This window comes from Artemia franciscana, chromosome 19 (assembly GCF_032884065.1).
Source record: "Artemia franciscana chromosome 19, ASM3288406v1, whole genome shotgun sequence".
In the NCBI taxonomy this organism is placed as follows: domain Eukaryota; kingdom Metazoa; phylum Arthropoda; class Branchiopoda; order Anostraca; family Artemiidae; genus Artemia; species Artemia franciscana.
This window is the reverse complement of record NC_088881.1, coordinates 4,613,806-4,636,114: the sequence shown is the minus strand read 5'-3', so window position 1 is coordinate 4,636,114 and position 22,309 is coordinate 4,613,806. Positions and strand designations below refer to the sequence as shown.

The window sequence follows — 22,309 nt, the reverse complement described above, 5'->3', positions numbered from 1 at the left end:
TAATAATAATAATTATTTATGTATGTATATATTATGTATTATACATATTTATATGTATTACAGAATTATTTGTAATAATGATATGATAATAATAATAATAAGGTAATAATAATAATATTTATTTATGTATGTATATATTATATATTATACATATTTATGTATAATTATAATAAATGAGTATTTAACAAGTGACTTTTTCACTTTCATTTTGTAGAAATACCGTAATTTTGCGTTCACATTCGAGTTCCATAATACCTATTTAAATAAACGAATACGAATTTCATATTGTTATTTCACTATTATCTAATGTTTTACTATACGAGTTATAAATTGATATAACTGATCATGGTTTATCTGCAAAAAAATTTGTTTTTTATACATAAGTATCACAAACACTCTCAGGCAAAATATTTTATTATAAAAATTAATAACGTTACAATTTTTAAACCATAATAAACAACATCTTGCACACCAACTGTCATATTCCTTAATTTACAGTTGCCAGATTCAAACGGCCCTCAAAAATACAAAGACACAAACCAAGGTTTATGAATGCACTTACTGGGATTCCTTCCCCAGTTTATAGAGGGTTCCCCAGTCCAAAATTAATAAAGACTGATTAATATTCATTCCTCCCAGGTTTGACCCCCCCCCCCATCCTAACTGGAAGAAATTGAGTGGAAAGCAAAACCCGTTGATAAACCACTACCCTTTTCATATAATATTTACACCATGTTAATTCATGCGTATATTTAATCTATTGGAAAGTTCTGAAATTCTAAAAGTGAGGCCCTGGTACGCCCTCTTTATGCTGGGGAGCTAGATTAATTGCAACAACTTAGTACTCATTTAACTTATTTTCTAAGCCGAACAATAAAAGCTCTTAAATACTAAATTTAACAAATCTTTTTATTTTTTTTTTCTGGATATCTTAGCATCTAAGCGCTAGATTAACTCTTAATTTTGTACTCAGAAAGAAACCTGCTAAATAATAAAAATGACAAAAATGCAGTGGCGTTAACACGATATTCATGAAAAGCCTATTGACTAAAGACAATTTTATGATTAAAAAAAAAATACAGGTAGCACTTTGCTTCAAACAACGACCAGAATCTTCAGTTGACAATGCTGCATTTCGCAGATTTTTCAAAATTAAACACAGATTATTAGGAAAAATTCATGAATTTCTTAAAAAAAGTGGAAAAACACTGAAAAAAGCAATGATAAAGGTTAGCTTCATGCATAATGTGTTAACTGTAATTATTCAGCATATTATGAAGCAAGAATTTTTTTTTCTTAACATGTTTCCTTCTTTCCAGTTAGCTATCCAGACAATTATCTACAATTTTACCTTGAGACTCAAGAAATCCTAAGAAAGATGGGAATCCTCCCGTAATTCCAATCTTTTATTTGCTTTACCGTTACCCCCCCCCCCCCACGAAAAAACGCATTTGCCTGCTTAGAAATATGGGCTGTTTTGTTCAAGAGATGAAGGACAAAATTACAAGTCCTGATTTGGCAACATAGCTTAAATAATTGTATCTTAAGACGCTTAAGTCGCTTAAGACGCGCTTTTGGTCGCTTAAGACGCGACCTCATTCGGGCCACAGCTTTGCAAAGAATGTGTAAAAACATAATAAAATACTATACATATAGAAATGATTGCGAACACCAAACGGTCCTGGGTACTTTCAATCAGAACATTGGTGCCATTAATACTACCAGGGGGTGCTCAGGGAGAGGTAATCACTCACAACACCCACCAACCCCTCCAGCTATAAAGTTCTCTTTATGACTTAGGCCCTAATGCATTCGCCCTGGGATCTATTAAAACCAAGTCGAATTGTTTTCGTGAAGACAATACTGCCTATTAAAGCACACAGTGACTTTCCAAAACTTATTTCTCGTCAAAGACAAATGGCTACTGAGGAATTTGACAGAACAGGCAAAACAATAGTCAATTTACGTAAATGAATATAAGTAAGGTTCATATTCAACTTGCAGATCCAATGCCAAGCAAAAAAAAAAAAACTCAATGAGAAATTCTGGCATTCACAATCAGTGGAAAAATTTAGTGTCCCAGAGACTATTCTCAGTTTGGCCACTCGAATAAATGCCGCATCTGAAAACACTGGCGAATTCCGGAATTCCGGCACTCAGTAAAAAGTCCATTTTTACAATTTAGGATAAAGGTAATTGAAACAGTGTTGCCATTCCTTAGGACTTTCCCCAAGATGTTAAAATTGCAGCCCAGAGATTGAAATCTTGGCGAAAGTTTTTTTTTTTTTAATTTAGGATTAAAGTGGCTCCTCAAAAAGTTGCCCAATGTCTTGAAATTTGGATCCTGGGCTTAAAAATGTTAGAAACAAATTGTTCAATTAGTATTGGTGTTGTCTTCGGTCACTCAGCCAATTTTCTACTAAAAACCATCAAACAAATACAAGTAATATCCCCAAACTGTTCATTTCACTCAGTACCAGTATTATTCTTGACACTAGAGAATTTTTACGTTTTTGTAACGTTTAATTTTTACGTTCCTTTTTTTCTAGGAATTTTTTACGTTTAAAATTTAACTAGATAATATTCAAAAGATTATAAAACACTGTAACAGCCATGACATTTAGCATTACATGCTTAGCAAAAATGTCGAGCCAAAATGGCCAATGTGGTAAGAAAACTACTACACATGACGTCATCTTATGATGAGTTTCCAGCGAAAATTTAACAAATTTTTCTTTCGCAATAGAATTTGCTGCCAAAACAAGAGACAATTTTGATAACTAGTATTTATGGATCGAAGCTTTAAGAATTCCATTAATACAGAACCAAGATGCAGATCTCTATGATTCGTGAACTAATACTTGAGCTTAGCATTGCATGTTTTACGAGAGGTTGTAAGGCAAAATGGCCAATGCTGTAAGGAAAACCTACGACTATGACGTCATCTTATGATGAGTTTTTAGCGAAAATATAACAAATTTTTCTTTCGCAATAGAATTTGCTACCAAAACAATATAAGCAATTTTGATAACCAGTATTTATGGATTGAAGCTTTAAGAATTCCGTGAATACAGAACCAAGATGCAGATCTCTATGATTCGTGAACTATGACTTGAGCTTAGCATTGCACGCTTTACAAGAGGTTGTGATACAAAATGCCCAATGCTGTAAGGAAAACCTATAGCTATGACGTCATCTTATGACGAATTTCAGCTACTATTAAACAGTCTTCGGTGCTGCATTACATTTAGCTAACAAACGAAGAAGACAATTTTGATAGCCGCTATTTTTGAAGAAAAGCTTCAATAACTACATCAAAGAGTCGGTCATTCTTGAACTAATACTTAAATTTAGCATTGCATGGTTTACAAAAAATATGAGGCAAAATACCCAATACGCAAGGAAAACTCATATACATCACGTCATCCTAATGCCGAATTTTCAGTGAGAATTTGACAACCTTTGCTTTTACAATACATTTTACAATTCAACCAAGATGGGCAATTTTGATAGCCAGTATTTTTGCAATAGTTTCTCAAGTTACTGCAGAATCAAGAAAAAGATCTCTATCGCTCATGATCTCCCCATCAAATATACCCTCCGAATATATCAAACCAGCGAAATCAAAGGAGTTGACGTTAAAAACTATGACATCTCCCATCATAGGAGGTTAACATGATATTTTGATTTCGAGTTTAAAGTATCAATAACATTTTCACATATACCAACATTCATACGTGAAGAAATACAACATTATATGTACATTAGTACAAAGAATGAAAAAAGCCCAACCATAAAATACTCAACACAATCAAAACTGAATATTTAAAAAAATAAACAAATCACTATCTATTGTACTTGGAATTGGCATTCCAATTATATCGACCACTTTTATATCCACTATTCCTATCCGAGTACCAGGACCTTCGCCTGTGATCACCACCCTGATTGTTCGGGAACCGTCCTCGATTATTCCAACTACGTGATGAATTCCATTTTCCATTATCTCGGGAATACCAGTTAGAATGGCCGTTACTTGCACTGTACTCATATTTTTGCCTTTTAGCTTCTTGATAGGACTGAAACGGGTTCCCGTTAATTTGGCCTGACCAAGAATGTCGAGACTTATTCTTCATTTTTTTCTCCTAAAAAAGAGTATTTACATTATTATAAATGTTCAAATATACACAATATATATGTAGATATATCTTATCTCTTTAAATGAGCAATAATTGTATATTTATATATTTATAATTTTTTTCGAAAACGGCTGCATTTCTTTTTTTTTGAAAATAGACATCCTGAGATTTTCCGTCCTGTAAAAACGATCCAGATAGGTCACCAGTTTGAGAAAATTCGTTAAGAGCCTTAATTTTGAGAAAAAACGATTCATGTGAGTGACGTCATATTTATGAGCACATTTCCTGAGAATAAATACGTCATTTTTGCCTCATGAGGGGCTGTATCGTTTTTAGTGTCTATCACGCACGCCAAATTACACAAAAAATATAAAATACCAAGTGTAATGAGTCTACTTACAAAAAGCGTCTCCAGCAGTTTCTTAATACCTAGAGGACAAAAACGTAAACCGAAAATTGCTTAAAATGCACAAACTGAATCACCAAGTGAGACAAAATCAAGAGGACGACCTGAGAAATGTGACGACCTGAGGAATCCATAATGAGCGAAAATAAACAGCCTTGATCATCAAATATGACAAGTCCAATCCAAGCAGATAGGGAAAAGGCCACTGGAAAAATATCTGAAATACGATAAACGAAAACGAAGAACAAAGAGATTTGCGGTTAAAATATTTGCAAAAACGACAGTTACAACGAGTCGAAACGAAAGTGAAGAACAAAGAAATATGCTATTAAAAGACAAGCAGCAGCAAAAATTCCGAGTCAAAAATCAAGGAAAAACAAAGAAACATGCGGCTACAAGATATGTGACAACGAGGATCAGAACAAATCAGAAATAAAATTGAAGAACAAAGAAGGTGAGACAACAAAGAACAAAGAATGCCTAGAGGACAAAAGTAAATTAACAATTGCTCAAAATGAACAAACTGGACCTAAATGAGACATGATCAAGAGGACGATCTGAGAAATGTAAATGTAAGGGTGAAAAAGAACAACCTAGACAATCAGATGTGACGAGACCAATACGAACAGCTAAGGCAAAGGGCATTAGAAAATGTCTGAAGTAATGATAAAGGAAAATGAAGAAAAAAATGTGAGTAGAATACTTGCAAAACAACAATTGCAACAAGTTAAAAACAAAGTTGAAGAACCAATTGAACTCAAAACGGAAGTGAAGAACAAGAAAATATGCAATTTCAAGACATGACACAACGAGGATCAGAACAAATCAAAAACGAAATTGAAGATCAAAGCAATATGTGGCTAGAAGATATGCGACAGCTAAGGAAAATAAAAATGCGGTTAGAACATAAGCGGAAACTAGAGGATGATGTAAATCAACCTGCTGATTCAATGGGACAACAACCTCGGTTAAAAGACAAGCAACAATGAGAATCAATATATAAAAGCCTGCCGCTTCACCGTGCAGGGGACGTTGTATGTAGGGGATTGGGGATTGTTGTACTTTTTATCAAATACATTTCATTTCATAATAAACAGAGATATTTTTACTAGGCATAAGGGGAGAAAAGGGGGACAATACTTGGGCCAGGATAAAGCACATTTTTAATGTTGCCATGATAAAATTCAACAGCTAGACGTGTTAACAAAAGGATGAGAAATCAAAACACTGACATCAAATCTGTATAATAAAAGGAAGCCAATAAAAATATTCATGAAAATGTTAGAAAAAAACACTGAAGAATCAAGTCGAAGTTAAAATAAAATCGAAAGTGTAATCTATTTGTAAGAAAATAAAAAAAGGGTTTCGAAGTTTCTTTAGAGTCCTAATTACTACTGCTACCACTAACAGCTCATTGCAGCACTAGACCACCTGAGGATAATACAGCTGGGCACACCCCTCTTCCGGCCTCATCTATTGGAAGGTTTACTCTTCCTCACTTCTCTTGACCATTTCCCGCCTCAATCGTGGACGATCTAATTTTTGTTTGGCCCCAGATGAACAAGAAACCACATTCTAAAATAGCGGAAGGAAAAAAGAGAATTTTTTTTAGAGACTTCTTTTTAAGGCCACAAGGGTAAAGGTCACGCAATAAAAAAAAGACCCTTCGCTAAAGCTAACTTCTAACGGGAGTCCAATTATCGAGGCATTAGTCTGGTCTCTGTAGGTAGCAAATTACTTAGTAATATGGAACTTTTTAGACTGAGAGATGCTGTAGAAGAGAAGAACCGTGCGGTTTTAGAAAAGGTAGAGGATGTTTAGACCACATTTTCACTCTTAGGTTAATGATTGAAAAGTGCCTTAGTTGTCCTCAGTTTTATAGATTATGAGCAAGCGTTCGATTCTGTTGATGAAGAGCTTTACCAAAGATCTTCTCCTTGTGCGGTATACCAGACAAAACACATCAAAGTGATTAGATTCAAGATTCAAGATTTTATTTAAACTTCTGTACAACACACACAATATATAAAAAAAAGGGTCAAGCCGGAGACACAAGGTCGATTGACAAAGACCCGGTATAACAATATAGCACACCTATTTGACAGAAAAAAGAAACAAAAACAAATGCATAAAATAAATATCAATAAATCCACGACTCACCACTAGACGGGAACCCACCCACAAAACAACTGACACTCGGCAAATATCAATCCGAAAAACAAAACAAAACAGTGTGCAAGCGAGGGTGACCGATGACTGGCAACTTATTTGAAAAAAAAAAATAATAAAAAAAAATAAAATGAGCCCACCTTATCAATATCAAACAAACAACTATTCACTTTAAGATTTTTTTTTTTTTATTATTATTACTGATTCTTGAATTTATTTATAAGGATAGAATGAAGTTGCTTTTTAATATGTGGGAGAGATTTACTGCAGTCAATATATGGTAGATAAAAATGTCATGAACCCATGATCGAAAAATATGGCGAGAACCGTGATCTCTCAGTGGTTAATTTCAGGTGCTGCATTCTCCATTTATTACGGGTTTCATAAACATGGTCAGGTTGCTCAGGGAAAAAATTTCTCGTACGAAAGTACGGAGGCAGTTCTGAGCGGTTATATTTTACCTTGAATAAAAAAGAATGAAGAGTGAATAATTCTGAAACAGGCAAAATATTAGTTAATAAATATATAGTTTCAGTTTTAGATTTATTTGGATAGGAAGAAGGTGACGGTAAATATCTTTGCAAAATTCGAAGAGCCCGGTTTTGAAGAGTCTGTATCGGTTTTATATGATATTTGAAAGTTGCTAAATAAATTAGGGGACAATACGTAAGATGGGAATGCACCAAGGCAAAATAAATGAGTCGTAGAACTTCATAGGGGAAAAAATGCTGAAGCCTCCTCATTACACCAACTCCTTGGGAGATTTTAACGCGTGATCTATTACAATGTTCTTTATAAGATAGATTTTCATCAATAGTTATACCATGATACCGGAGTGAAGTTACCCTTTGAATTCGAATATCTGTAGCCTGATCAATTATAGTTGAAATTCCTTTTGCTTTGTGTCCAAGTCTACTATAAATGATGAATTTCGTTTTGGCGGCATTCAATGACAAAAGATTAGCTTTTAGCCATACAATCAGCTGGGAAAACACGATTTGCAGCTTCTCTTTGACATCATCTTCCGACTTCCCTGCAAGTGTTGATCCAGTATCATCGGCGAAAAGGACATTCAGGGTGTTGGTTTCTGTTGCTGATGGAAGGTCATTTATGTATATTAGGAAGAGCAGTGGTCCCAGAATTGAACCCTGAGGAACACCAATATTGGGCAATAAGCATGGATCCGAAGCTGTTTTATTGATAGTTGTTACTTGGGATCGACCTGTTAGGTAAGATGCGATAAAATCATGCGCTGGTCCTCGTATCCCGCCATGGCTTAATTTAAACAACAATATTTCGTGACAAATCGTGTCAAATGCCTTCTCAAGATCCAAAAAAATACTTGCCGGAATCATTTTTTTATCAAGACATTCGTGAATAAATTGGACCATTGTCAGGATAGCGTCCTGCGTACTATGTCCCTTTCTAAACCCATACTGATTTTTTGGAAAATAATCATTCGAAGTAAGGAAATTATACACTCGATTATAAAAACATCGCTCCATTAATTTAGAAAAGCCTGAAAGAATAGATATCGGTCTGTAATTCGTGCAATCGCTCCGGTCAGAGCTTTTATACAATGGTATCACCTTTGCTTTCTTCAATGAATCCGGAAAAGTTCCTGATCTAAATGACAGATTTATCAAATGACACATTACTTTATTAATACTCGGTAAAACAACTTTCACAATGTTAGTAGACGATTCATCAATCCCCGGGAAATTCCCATTTTTCAAAAGCTTACCAATATTGGCAAGCTCTTTCTCTGTTACCGGTGTTAAAAACATAGATTTTACAGAAGGCTTTACAAGGTATGTACGATAATCACATTGACCATAGGGCAGGTTATGTTGGAGCTTGTTGGCTACCGAGTGTCCAATTGACGCGAAATACAAATTCATGTAATTAGCTATTTCTAGCTCCCTTTCAATTATATGACCATGAGCGTCCTTTATTTCTGATGGTGTAGAAGTTTTTGGTGATCGATTTAAGCATGAATTGATTAGCTCCCAAGTTTTCTTTGGTGACTTACTTACTTCTCTAAAAGAATCAAAATAAAATTTTGTTTTAGCATTACGTATTATTTTTGAAAGTAGATTTTTGTATTTTTTGAATGTTGTTTTATTTTCTTCGCTTGGGAATGATAACAATTTTTTATAAAGACAGTTTTTTTGTTTTATTGAGGTCAAAAGGGAGGGTGATATCCACGGTTGAATGGGTTGATTATATTTTCCTTTTCGTGTTTTTACTCTGGGGCATGACTCGTCAAAAGCAGCGTTAAATTTTTCGAAGAAATGAGCCATTGCGGAGTTTACGTCTTCAGAATCAAATACACGAGACCAATCGATAATATTCAATTTATCGTTTAAACAGTCCAGATTTTTTTTTGTTGATAATCCGGTGTGATATTTCTGGTGCTTTTTTTGTTTGAAGCTGATATTTCACATCGAAAATCAACAAAAAATGATCAGAAAAATCCGTTAAAACAACTTGTGAAGACGTGGCTGGTGTTGTTAAAAATATGTTGTCGATGAGAGTTGCACTAGTGAGTGAAACCCGCGTTGGTATTGTACATGAGGGAATCAGTGATTTTGATGTCATTAGAGAAATAAATTCGGTTGTTTGAGTATTTTCATCATAATTCAGTAAATTTATATGAAAATCCCCCATGACCACAACATCTTTATCGTCTAAAGATGCTAATAAGGATTCCAAAGATTGCAGAAAAATCGGGATTGGTGCCAACGGAAACTTATAAACGACACAAATTTGTAATTTCATGGTTCCGGCCCGACATTCAACAGCCAAAATTTCACACAATTTTTCAACGTCATATTTTTCGAGCTCTGGCAGACGTTTAAAATGCACTCCTTCTTTCAAAAATAACCCGAGGCCACCTTTTCCATGGTTTTGTCTACTTTTTTTAATGAAATTATATCCCGGAATTTTAACATTATGTTTTGTCACATCACTGATGAATGTTTCACAAACTCCCAAAATATCAATTTGATGTCTTGGCAATAATCTGGTTAGTTCATCAATAGAACTAATTACTCCCTGTGTGTTTATAAATCCAATTCTCTTCGAATTATCTTCAAGTCTATTTATTTCATCAGGAGAAACATACGATGACGGTTTTATTTCTGAAAAAGTATTATTTTCTCTTTGGCCAAAAACATTAAAAGTTTCAGAAAGTAACGAAAGGTTTAGAGGTTTTCCCTTCAAAGCTGCCAGCCTATCACGTCCCCCCACAACCGCAAACTTAGAATTCATTTAAAAAGAGTCGGAAAGATCCTACCTCGTGCCAGCAAGTCCGCGCGACAAGGACCCCGTGCCATTGATGAATCATGAAAAACCTGCCATCCTTCGAGCAAACTTATATTGAGTAGGTATAAGTGAACAGAAATAACTGGGGCAAAAATAATGAAGAGAATCTTGAACCAAGTTAGCCTAAGTAACAAACGAAAGTAAATAATCAACATCACACAAACACAAAAATGCAAAATATATCAATCAAGAGCGGAGTAGACCTTATTTTCTCACACTAGTCGCCTTTAGTGATCTTACGCTTTTTCCCACTACGACTCTGAATCCGATTTGTATTCAAGCCACAATTTGGCACCTTTTTGCTTCAGGCGTGTAAATTGTACAGATCCATTATCTCGTAATTCCTTACCTTTAGCCAGTAATTCATTTCTCACAGTATTTAATTTGGTCGGCAAGTGCTGCGGTTAGGGTAGGAAATGAGGTTAGCAGCTGGTTTTATATTAAATCAGGAGTTAAGCAAGATTGTGTTCTATCCCCCTTTATAAGGACCATTTTGATGGACTTCGTCTTAAGCACAGGAAAGGCAATGGGAGACCACGGAATTAAATGGAGAGGAAGAACTCTCTTGGACTTAGATTATGTCGATGTTTTAAGCATCTTAGATGAAAGTGAGAGCGAAATGAATGAACTTTAAGAGGTTTTCCGAGTTTTAGGGCGCTATAGTAGGTTTAAAAGTAAATGTTAAGAAGACTAAGTCACAAAGGCTTTGAATAAGTGAAAATGAAAAGGTGACGTAGGGTAACGAAAAGATTAATCAGGTGGGCAGCTTCACTTATCTTCGTCGTATTATTAGTAAAGACGGTTGGAGCAGTGAGGATATTAGAAGTAGAATAGCCAAGGCTCAGGCTGTTTTCTTCACAGCAAAAAAAAGTTTGGAAGAAAAGTCTGCAAACCAAGATCAGAATACTGGAAGGTACAGTGATGACAGTGGTCAAATATGGCTCTGAAGCATGGGCACTCCGAAAAGCGGATCAAGATCTACTACATGTTTTCCAGAGAGATTAGCTACGGATTGTTCTGGGTACCCGTCTGAATGACCGTATTTCAAACTGTAGGATGTACGAAAAATGTAGTTCAATCCCATTTTCTAAGACTATAATGAAAGAAAGGTTGAGATGGCTAGGGCATGTTCTGCGGATGAAAGATGATAAATTGCCGAAAATTGTCCTTTGAGGCCAAACGCCTAGGGCTGAACAGAAGGCAGGTCGTCCCCATCTGGAGTATAACGAGTCATAAAGAAATATTTAAAGGAAATGGGAACTAGCTAGGAGGGTATAAAGAGGGCTTTGAATATATTGAGATGGAGGAGGAGTATGCTTAGCTGTGTTAGCCTCAGGCGGCTTGGTGCTGCGGTGACTGGTTAGTAGTAGTAGTAATTTCGCTTCGGCTGCCAGATTTAAAATCCATCCTTTGAAAAAAAATGTCTGAACATGGGCAAATTTTCGGATTGTTTCACTTTCGGATTCAAATTTCTACTTTTTATACGGCATGCGTACCTCCTTAGTCTGTTTGATGGGAATGTAGTGAATAAAAAAATATTCATTGGAAAAACGGCTATAAGATAAGAAAATATACAACTAATGTAAGATATTCTAATATTTGTATCTCTAACAATATTCTAAGTAATATATTCAAATAGCAAGTTTTCTTTTCTTTTCAAAAAAAGATGTTTTTCTTCTTGTAGTTTGCCTAATTACGGAGATGATTTCGCACAGTCTTATCACGAGACTCAAATTCTGGGCGCTGTAGCGGGTTACTGCAGCTGAGATAAAACTTCGGGCCCCATATTAGAAAGCAGAGATCAATCAAATTACACCCCCATAGGACTAAAAGCTTGGCCACGGCAGGATTCGAACCTGCAATCTTCGGATCCGGACTCCGACGCCTTGTCCATTAGGCCACGTGGTCATGACCATACCCGCTTTGCTGAGGTAACTTTTTAATTATTCTTCTTCTTATTTGTGTTATTATAGAAACGCTTTCACAGAATCTCATCACCAGAAATAAATTCAGTGCCCTGTAGTGGGTTGTTGCAGCTGAGATCAAACTCTTGGCCTTGTATTACGAAGCAGAGTTCAATGACACTACGCCACCATCGGGCTAAAAAGTTTGAAAACGGCAAGACCCAAACCTACAATCTTTGGATCCGGACTCAGGGACTTATCCATAAGGCCACGCTACAAATGAGACAAAACTCAACGTCCCATGTTGCCAAACAGAGAACAATCCCACCACACCCCAATAGGAAAAATATTCGACCACAGCGGGACTCGAACCCACAACCTTCGGATTTAGACACTAACACCTTATCCATTAAGCTATGTGGTGTTTGGCTAAACCATAGTGCTAGGGTAACTTCTTAATTATTCTTTTTCTTTGGGCTGTCATGGAGACGCTTTTACACAATTTCATCACCAGAATCAAATTCTAGGTCTCCAAAATAGTAGCGCTGGCAATAGTTAGCTCAATCGGGTATTTTTCCCCGCTGCAAGGGTTCCGACTCTTCCCCTAAGTTTTAGACTTATGGAAGGGTCCAGGGTTGAGCTAAATTCGAGTCTAGTTTCACTTCGCCTTTCAGGCATCCTTCTTTTAGGTTCTATTAGCTTTTCAAAAACTATCTTTTCAGGTCCAAACTTAAGACTCACTCTTAATAGTCTTAAATTTACAATCTTTGAAAATTTGCCCTGGTCGTCTTCAAAGGAATCCAACTGTGAAATAAAGCTTTTGATATTGTTGTCAAAAAATGTTCAAGAGCTGTGAGCTTGGATATATATTTTATGCCACGTGTGAAATGGGTAGCAGTCTTGAAGAAAACTAACAACAAAATTAATATTCATTAGTAGGCTTCTGTAAGATTACCAAAAATAACATGCTATTTTTGTTTTTGACTTATTAATCTTAGACACAAGTTCGTATCCAGGGAGGAACTTGCCGGGTTTGCCCCCCCCCACAAATTCTTGTTCGACAATAAAAAGGTAACAAAAATGCGTAAATCTTTGTGCTTGTGTATGATAAAAAATGTACTATTTATCTAAAAAATTATTTTTTTGGATAAGTGAACCTTCAGAAAAGAATTTCTGATTTCGCTTAGCGACGTCGCTTGGTAGTTGTCCATCGACAAATTATATCGTCATTTGTCTGAACTTGGCAGAGTTAACATCTGAACGCGATTAAAGTAAATAAATAAAGTGACATTAGCGAAGATGTAATAAGGATTTGATGAGGGTAATATGAATATAATATGATTTGGTCATACGAACTGAAAATGTAAAATTCCACTGACCCATTCGAAACGAAAGCGGACCGAATATTCCCCTAAAAGAAGACGTTTTTTTTTTCATAAGGCGATAAAGTGCGGCGACCAAATGGAGAATCGAGAATTTAGTCGTAGTGCTACATCTGAGAAAGGAGGAAGAAACTAAATTCCCAACTTTCATTCGGAACAGAACCAGGCGGAACATTGACTTAAGCGAGGACAGTGTTGGCCAAAGAGGGTGTAAGAATAGGGCAGTTGAAGCAAAATTCGGGAGTCTAGCCGAAGCACTAGAAAAATGAGAAGCTCATTTCTCAATTCTCATTCGAAATAGAAACGAACCGAACATTCGCCTAGACGAAGAAAAATTTTTCATCAGACGAAATAGAGTCCGGCAACCGAAGCAAAATTCTAGAATCTAGCCTAAGTGCTAGAGATAGCAAGCTGTGATAACTTAAAGGGGATGCGATAACTTTGGAATTTTACGTCCCTTTTGTCGACGTTCTTGTCAATCAAAGCAGGTGACACCACAGGTAGCTCCCAAACGGCAAAATTACTCAAAAGATAATTATTTTGAGCTGATTTTTAGCGTTTTCCAAGCATGTATGATGGAACATTTTTAGGACTTGCCCCTTTCCTCAACTGGAAAATGAAAATTCTGCTCCACGAAAAAACAAAATTTACACTTTCTAATGACGTATTTGGCTCATTAAAACTGAATATTTCTATCTCCGGCACAGACAGGGGAGATGATTAGTCTTTCTAAGATTTATGCGAAAGTAGCGTGTCGGCTTTTAGTTTTTTGTCGTTTACTCTCATCCTTTAACCAAACTCTACACGCTACGATAAGATCGCCCAATTAATTCTACACACAAACTAGAAAAGTTCATAACGGACGAGATAGGGTGATCCCTTAAGGTACCGCTCGCCTTAACTTTGATTTAATTCGATTACCTTTCCTGTGTCGAATTCTTCATTGTAAAGTTCATCAGCTGACCTCTTTTTTGACTCCGCCCTCAATTTCTCGCTTTCGACATCCAGTTTAGACTTAGTACCGTCCCATCTTTGAACTAAAAAAAGGGACAAAATTAAAACAAGTTAGCACGGCAATTTTCTAAAAGAGATGTTTAGAGCATAATATACAGTAACCAGAAGCCAAACTTTCATATCCATATAGCAGTCATCCAACCTTGCGTTTGTTGCGTGAATTATCTTATTCTACTTGTTTCAAAAACAGCATATATTGTTTAAAAATGTGAATTTCTGTAGCTTTTTATTGTTTTTCGTATAGCATTTTTGTTTTTGCATCTTTTCTGTCATTTGTTTCTATAGCCTTTTTTTTCTTCCTTTTTTTCCCGTTGATAAAAGCCTTGGTTTTGAAACTGAATTATAAGGACTTCCATTATTATTTGTGCTTTTTTTTTCCAAAGTTCATTGTCCTATTAAAAGTTCAAGCAGTTTTTCAACATATTCGAAAGCCCTTTTGAGAGCCAAATGTCATTATTACAACACCGTGGATTGAGAAGCCGTAATTCTAATTGTTTTAAGATTCAAGCTCTTTCTTTACTTTTGTTTATTTTGACTGGGGAGACACTCACTGTCCTGATGGAACTAGCTTGGTCCCTAGAGCAGAACTGCCTGAAATCTGATCTTCAAAAATTAAAGGCGCTTGGAGCCGAAACGTTAAGACTTCAGCTTTAGCATAAAAAAAAACCAACATAACAAGTACTACGTCAAATTCAGAACTTTCAAAGCAGTTCTGTATAAGTTGCAAAAATTTAGAATCCTAACCCCAGTGAACGGGAGGGGGGGGGCAACCAAATCCAGCTGTACCATTTCAATCACTACATTTGCACAAACAATAATATAACCTATGCCCTTAGCTTATGAAGAAAGAAAGGAACCCAGGGCGCAGAAGCGTCCTTCGGGACTTCTCTTTGGAAGTTAAAAAAAAAATACATATAAATAAGAACTTTAGTAGGGCCAATGGCAACACCCTCGTTCTAAAATGGGATCCAGATTAAATTCTTATCAGGGAGCAAAAGTAAAATTATAAAGCACTGAGAGAGGGCTTTGGGCCTGTAAACCTCCCCCTTGTGTCTCTTCAAAATCTAAAAATGTGTCCTAGGATTTCTTGCACTGTCTATATGAAAGAAATACAGATCTTTGGCAATTCTTAAGCCAACATTTCCCCTCTTCATAATAAACTTAACTATGATAATGAAACATTCTCCAATAAGTACAAATAAATATACAAAAGATCAAGTTACCTTGATTGCCGAATCCTAGGTACGACATGTCTTTGAGCTCTGATACGACGTCGGTATTGCTTGAATTCTTTCCTTCTTCCTGTAAAAGACAAAATTATAAAAAAAACGTTGGTAAAATTTGAATCCTTTTCTTCTTCCTGTAAAAGATTTTTTTTTTGTAAAATTTGTATTCTTTCCTTCTTCCTGTAAATAAAAGAAAAGAAAAACGTCGGTACAATCTGAATCCTTTTCTTCATCCTGCAAAGATTTTTTTTGACATCGGTAAAATTTAAATTCTTTCCTTCTTCCTGTAAATAAAAGAAAAGAAAAACGTCGGTAAAATTTGAATTTTTTTCTTCTTCCCGCAAATAAATAAATAAAAGCGGTAAAATTTGAATCCTTTTCTTCTTCCTGTAACAGATTCTTTTTTTTAACGTGGGTAAAATTTGAATTCTTTTCTTCTTTTTGTAAAAGACAGAACTATAAAAAAAAAACGTCGGTAAAATTTGAATCCTTTTCTTCTTCCTGTAAATAAAAAAAAATAAATCGGTAAACGTTTCTATAAAAGCGTCGATATAAAAACGTTGGTGAAATTTTAATTCTTTACTTCTTTCTATAAAAGACAAAATTACATATATTTCCAACTGATAAAACTCGATATTTTGTAATCATTATTATGAAATTCATAGCTTATTATGATGCTTATTTTATATGCATAGCTTATGTTATATACAACATAGCTTATGTTAGCCAACAACTAAGGAGAAAGGGATGGCACAAAAATAAGCGGTTAACTAAAATATACAGGGCAATATCAAAGAATTCAAGCAGAAAATTATTTTCTGCTATTCCAGCAGAAAATATAGTCGATTAATGAAAAAAAAAAAAAACGAATTCACTTCCGCTTCGGACAACAATAAAAACGTATTTCAGAATCATTAAAAGCCAAAGGGGATTTTGCCGTGTACTCCATTCCTACTCAATAAGAATGGATCGAGGAGGTAACTGCCGTTTGTTAATATTTTCATTTATTCGATTAGCATTTGCAACCACCATCAACAAAGCTCAAGGGCAATCACTAGAAAAATGCGGTATAGATCTTAATACAGATTGCTTTACCAATGTACAATTGTATGTTGCATCTTTGAGGGTCGGTAAACCTGACAATCTATTTATACGCACAGACAATGGGACAGCGAAGACTGTTGTATATTCACAAGTTTTACGTAGTTAATTTGTATTGTATCTATCTATCTATCTATCTATATAAAAACGAGTTGTGTGTATGCATGTTTGTTTGTTTGTAAAAAGAGCGTTTGCATATGACGTCATTATTAGTACATACGGCTTTGTATATGGACAGACAATGGGAAAGCCAAGAATGTTGTATATTCGCAATTTTTACGTAGTTTGAAACACATATATAAATCTATCTATATTCACAGGTGGGACACAGGGACACAACTACAATGGCGCGTAACTAATATGGCACGTAACTAATATGGCGCGTAACGACTTACGCGCGCGGGGGGGCTTGGGGGGCGCGAGGCGCCCCACCAACTAGGTGTTGGGATGGCGCGAAGCGCCACCCCAACAGCTAGTATATATATATATATATATATATATATATATATATATATATATATGAATATATGAACGCCCTTAGCACATTTCCTAACCCAATCTTGGACTGAGTGATAAGGCAACTGAACCAAATTGTTGATTAGGTGGCAATACATATTCCAAACTTTGGCTTTGTCGTATCACGCCCTTGAAAAGCGAAATTCCACCATTTCACATCGTGGAATTCCAAGGAAGCTTCAAATTTAATGTTGGGGGGGGGGGAGTTGTCAACAATATTTTTTATTCGATCCACCAACCAGTTTATTTCGATACATATATATATATATATATATATATATATATATATATATATATATATATATATATATATATATATATATATATATATATATATATATATATATATATATGTGTGTGTGTGTGTGTGTGTGTGTGTAATATATTCATCTATATATATATAAAAATAAGTTGTCTGTGTGTGTGTGTCGAGTGACGTCATGTTTGTGTGTCGACTGACGTCATGTTTCGTCGACTGACGAAATTAAAGACCGGGACATCGGGACACAAATGACGACCGGCACACCGGGACAGAGGGAATATAAATGACGACCGGGACACTCAAAGAGAAAGCGACCGGGACACAAGGAATGTTCGATTAGCAATCACAATCAACAAAGCACCGGGACGCAAATGACGACCAGGACACAGGGAATATAAATGACGACCAGGACACACAAATGACGACCGGGACACAGGGAAACAACAACAACGGGGACGCCGGGGGGCACAGGGGGATATATAAATGACGACGGGGACACAGGGAATGTTCGATTAGCAATCACCATCAACAAAGCTCAAGGGCAATCAGTAGAATAATAAGGTATAGATCTGAATACAGATTGTTTTTCCCATGGACAATTATATGTTGCATGTTCAAGAGTCGGTAAACCTGACAATCTATTTATATGCACAGACAATGGGACAGCCAAGAATGTTGTATATTCGAAAGTTTTACGTAGTTAAAAATATATTTATATCTATCTATATTCACAGATGGGACAGAGGGACACAACTACAATGGCTCGTAACCAATATGGCGCGTAATGACTTACGCGCGTGGGGGGGAGCTGGGGGGCGCGAAGCGCCCCCACCAACTAGGTGTTGGGGTGGCGCTGTCGCGCCCCAACACCCCAACAGCTAGTATATCTATATATACATATATAAATAAGTTGTCTGTGTGTGTGTGTCGAATGACGTCATGTTTGTGTGTCGATTGACGTCATGTTTGTTGACTGACGAAATTACAGACCGGGACATCGGGACACAAATCATAGATTATTCTTTATGGTTGATTGTGTATGGCTATGCTGTTTCACCTATGTGATTGTATGGATGAGTAGGGTTAAGGCCTCATTCAAGTGCTGGTCTATATTAGTCACTAATTTAGGAAAACAGTCTTCCTTTTCTCCTTCTGTCTCTCTTTTTTTTTGTGTGTGTGTTTGTGCTGTTGCATTGGTGATTTCTCTTTTCATGATATATATCTATATATATATAAAAATAAGTTGTCTGTCTGTGTGTCTGTCAGGTGACGTCATGTTTCTGTGTCGACTGACGTCATGAAGTTAGTTGTCGTCATTTTTGCTATGACGGTGACGTCATAAAAAGATATTTAAGACATATATGTTCACGTAGAAATCTATTAATGTTTAAGTTTAAAATGACTGATGAACTTACAATGGCAAAAGCCGATGAAGATGCTCAAAGAGTCTATGCCAAAAAACTTGCTGCTGATAGACAAAGTCAGAAAAGAAAGCGTACCGAGGAATCAAAAGAACAGCAAGGAAACAGGCTTGAGGCTGATAGAGAAAGAAAGAACAGAAAGCGTGCCGAGGAACTACCAGAGCAACGCGAAAGCAGACTTGCTGCTAAAAGAGAAAGTGAAAAAATAAGGCGTACCGAGGAATCACAAAAACAGCAAGAAATCAGGCTTGCTGCTGATAGAGAAAGTAAGAAAAGAAAGCGTGCCGAGGAATCACAAGAACAGCAAGAAATCAGGCTTGCTGCTGATAGAGAAAATAAGAAAAGAAAGCGTGCCGAGGAATCAGAGCAACCTGAAAGTTATCGCCTGGCATTCAGGTACAGCCCAGTCGATGATTATAGCTTGAGTAGATGTGTTCAAACCGGGACAATGTCTAAAATTTGTCCCTATTGCAAGGCCTTGAAATTCAATGGTGAAACAATGGGAATGTGTTGCGCCTCAGGAAAAGTTAAACTTCCTCTATTGGCTGCACCACCAGAGCCATTGAAGACTTTCCTTACTGGAACTACGTCAGAATCTAAGCGTTTTTTGTAACAAATCAGAAAATACAACTCATGTTTCCAAATGACGTCGTTTGGAGCCCAAATCGAAAATCCAGATCAATTTATGTCTACTTCCAAAGTAAAAGGGCAAATTTATCATAGAGCAGGGTCCCTTCTACCATTCTCAGGCGAGAATCATAAATTTTTACAATTGTACTTCATCAGTGATAGAAATTCTGAATTGAATGCACGTTGCGAAATTTCTCCCAACGTTGAAAGGACAATCGTTTCCCAATGCAACATCTTTTCCACGAAAATAATAATTTAGTGCGTCTGTTCAAAACAGCCATCGATTTGATGCCTACTGATACGCATAAAATTGTTATTTCCGCTGACAAAACGCCTCCTGGCCAACATGTGCGTAGATACAATGCTCCAACTATCGACGAAGTGGCAATCGTTATGGTTGGTGATCAGTTTTTACCTCGAGATATTATTCTTCATAAGTGAAACGCTCAGTTGTTAAGAATTGCTGAAACTCATCGATGCTACGATGCCCTACAATATCCTATCATTTTTTGGGATGGAGCCGACGGCTATCACTTTAATATTAAATTGATGAATCCAGCCACTAACAAAGAAATGAGTAAGAAATGCAGTGCAATGCATTATTATTCCTATAGACTAATGATTCGGCAGGATGAAGAAAATTATATTTTAAAATGCCGTGAATTGTTTCACCAATTTGTCGTTGATATGTATGATAAAATTGAATCAGAACGTTTGCTATATATCCGCCTGAATCAGACCAAGCTCTGCTCTGAACAATACATTCATTTGCGAGATGCAGTTATAAATGACGGTAATACCACAAACGTTGGAAGATTAACAATTTTACCTTCGTCATATGCTGGCAGTCCCCGTCATATGCATGAATATGCTCAAGATGCTATTGCGTATGTTCGTCTCTATGGTCTCTCCAGATTTATTTATTACATTTACATGTAATCAATCTTGGGACGAGATACTGCAGCTTTTACTTCAAGGACAATCGGCGGTTCATAGGCATGACATTACGGCCCGTGTCTTCCGGCAAAAGTTGAAATCACTGATAAACTATATAGTAAAACTTGAAGTGTTTGGGTCAGTGCGATGCTGGATGTACTCAGAGGAATGGCAAAAACGAAGTTTGCCACACGCACATATACTAATCTGGCTACATAAAAAAATTACTTCGAACGAAAGTGATGATGTGATTTCCGCTGAAATACCTGATAAAAATGTCGATAAGGGGTTACATGATACTATTGTAAAAAATATGATACATGGACCTTGCGGTGCACTGAACGAAAACTCACCATGCATGGCCAAAGGAAGGTGCACAAAGCAATATCCTCGACTTTTAGTATCCAACACAATTACTGGCAATGATGGTTACCCACAATATAGAAGAAGATCTACTGAAGATGGCGGTAAAACAGCAATAAATAAAGAAGCGTAACGGTACCACCACCGAAGTAGATAACCAGTGGGTTGTTCCATATTCCCCATTATTATCAAAAACATTTAATGCACACATAAACGTTGAATACTGTAACTCCGTAAAGGCAATCAAATACATATGTAAATACGTCAACAAAGGCAGTGACATGGCAGTTTTTGGCTTGCAGCCCGAAATCAAAAGATTTCGACGAAATCGTACAATATCAGGCTGGAAGATACATAAGCAGTAATGAAGCTGTTTGGAGAATTCTTTCATTTCCGATACATGAACGTAGTCCAGCTGTTGTTCACTTAGCGGTACATTTACAGAATGGTCAACGTGTTTATTTCACGGGAACCAACGTGCAACAAAGAGCCCTGAATCCACCGGATACAAAATTAACAGCTTTTTTTTCGCTTCGCAAAAATGATTATTTTGCAAAAAAAAACTGTTGTATACTGAAGTGTCTTCGTATTACACGTGGAATACTAAAAATAAAGTATTTGAACGTCGAAAACAGGGTAAGTCAGTCGACGGTCAACCTACCATCTTCAAAGATACCACGATAGGAAGACTCTATACCGTTCACCCCAATCAACATGAATGCTTCTTTCTACGCCTGCTTTTGGTGAATGTACCCGGTCCGACATCCTTTGAGTATTTGAGAACTGTAAACGGTACTATACATGACACTTACCGTAGTGCATGCCAAGCTCTGAATTTATTGGAGAATGACCAACACTGGGATAACTGCATCAATGACGCGTGCGAAACGTCAACCCCAAGTCAAATTCGTGCATTGTTTGGCATCATTTTAACAACTTGCTCTCCATCAGCTCCTACAGAGTTATGGGAAAAATATAAGTCAAAAATGTCCGAAGATATACTCCATCGAAAACAGTTAGAGACGTCAGATATGACTTTTGATTTTACATCAGAAATTTATAACTACACTTTAGTTATTATAGAAGATTTGTGCGTACGTATGGCAAACAAACCTCTTCAGGATTTGGGAATGCCTTCACCTAACCGTATCGCTGCTGTTTCGACATGTGTAGAATTGGATCGTGAATAAAGTTACAGTACGAGTGATCTATTGTCGTATGTACAAAATAACATTTCCAAGTTAACGTCGGAACAAAAAGACATTTATGATACGATAATGCATTGTGTCGATAATAACGTTGGAGAAATTTTCTTTTTGGATGCGCCAGGAGGTACTGGTAAAACGTTTGTGATAAAACTGATTCTGGCATCAATTCGATCAAAAAATGATATAGCGTTGGCAATTGCGTCGTCCGGAATAGCCGCAACATTGCTGCCTGGTGGAAGAACTGCTCATTCCGCTTTGAAATTGCCTCTGAATTTGCATTCTACAGAAACTCCCACGTGCAATAT

The 22,309-nt window shown here is 36.4% G+C and overlaps 1 protein-coding gene and 1 non-coding gene across 2 annotated transcripts in view; both read right to left on the bottom strand.

The window, feature by feature from the left end:
* Positions 1 to 396: 396 nt before the first annotated feature.
* The window catches only part of LOC136039182 (ubiquitin carboxyl-terminal hydrolase 36-like), an 87,614-nt gene continuing 65,701 nt past the window's right edge, over positions 397 to 22,309 (bottom strand). The window contains exons 11-13 of the mRNA XM_065722704.1: positions 15,565 to 15,643; positions 14,249 to 14,364; positions 397 to 4,145 (exon numbers count right to left, since the gene is read on the bottom strand). Coding sequence (XP_065578776.1) covers positions 3,846 to 4,145; positions 14,249 to 14,364; positions 15,565 to 15,643 — 495 coding nt within the window. The 3' untranslated portion in view covers positions 397 to 3,845. The remainder of the gene's footprint in view (positions 4,146 to 14,248; positions 14,365 to 15,564; positions 15,644 to 22,309) is intronic.
* Positions 11,877 to 11,949, bottom strand: Trnar-ccg (transfer RNA arginine (anticodon CCG)). The gene has a single exon. It is a non-coding gene; the product is annotated as a tRNA-Arg (tRNA).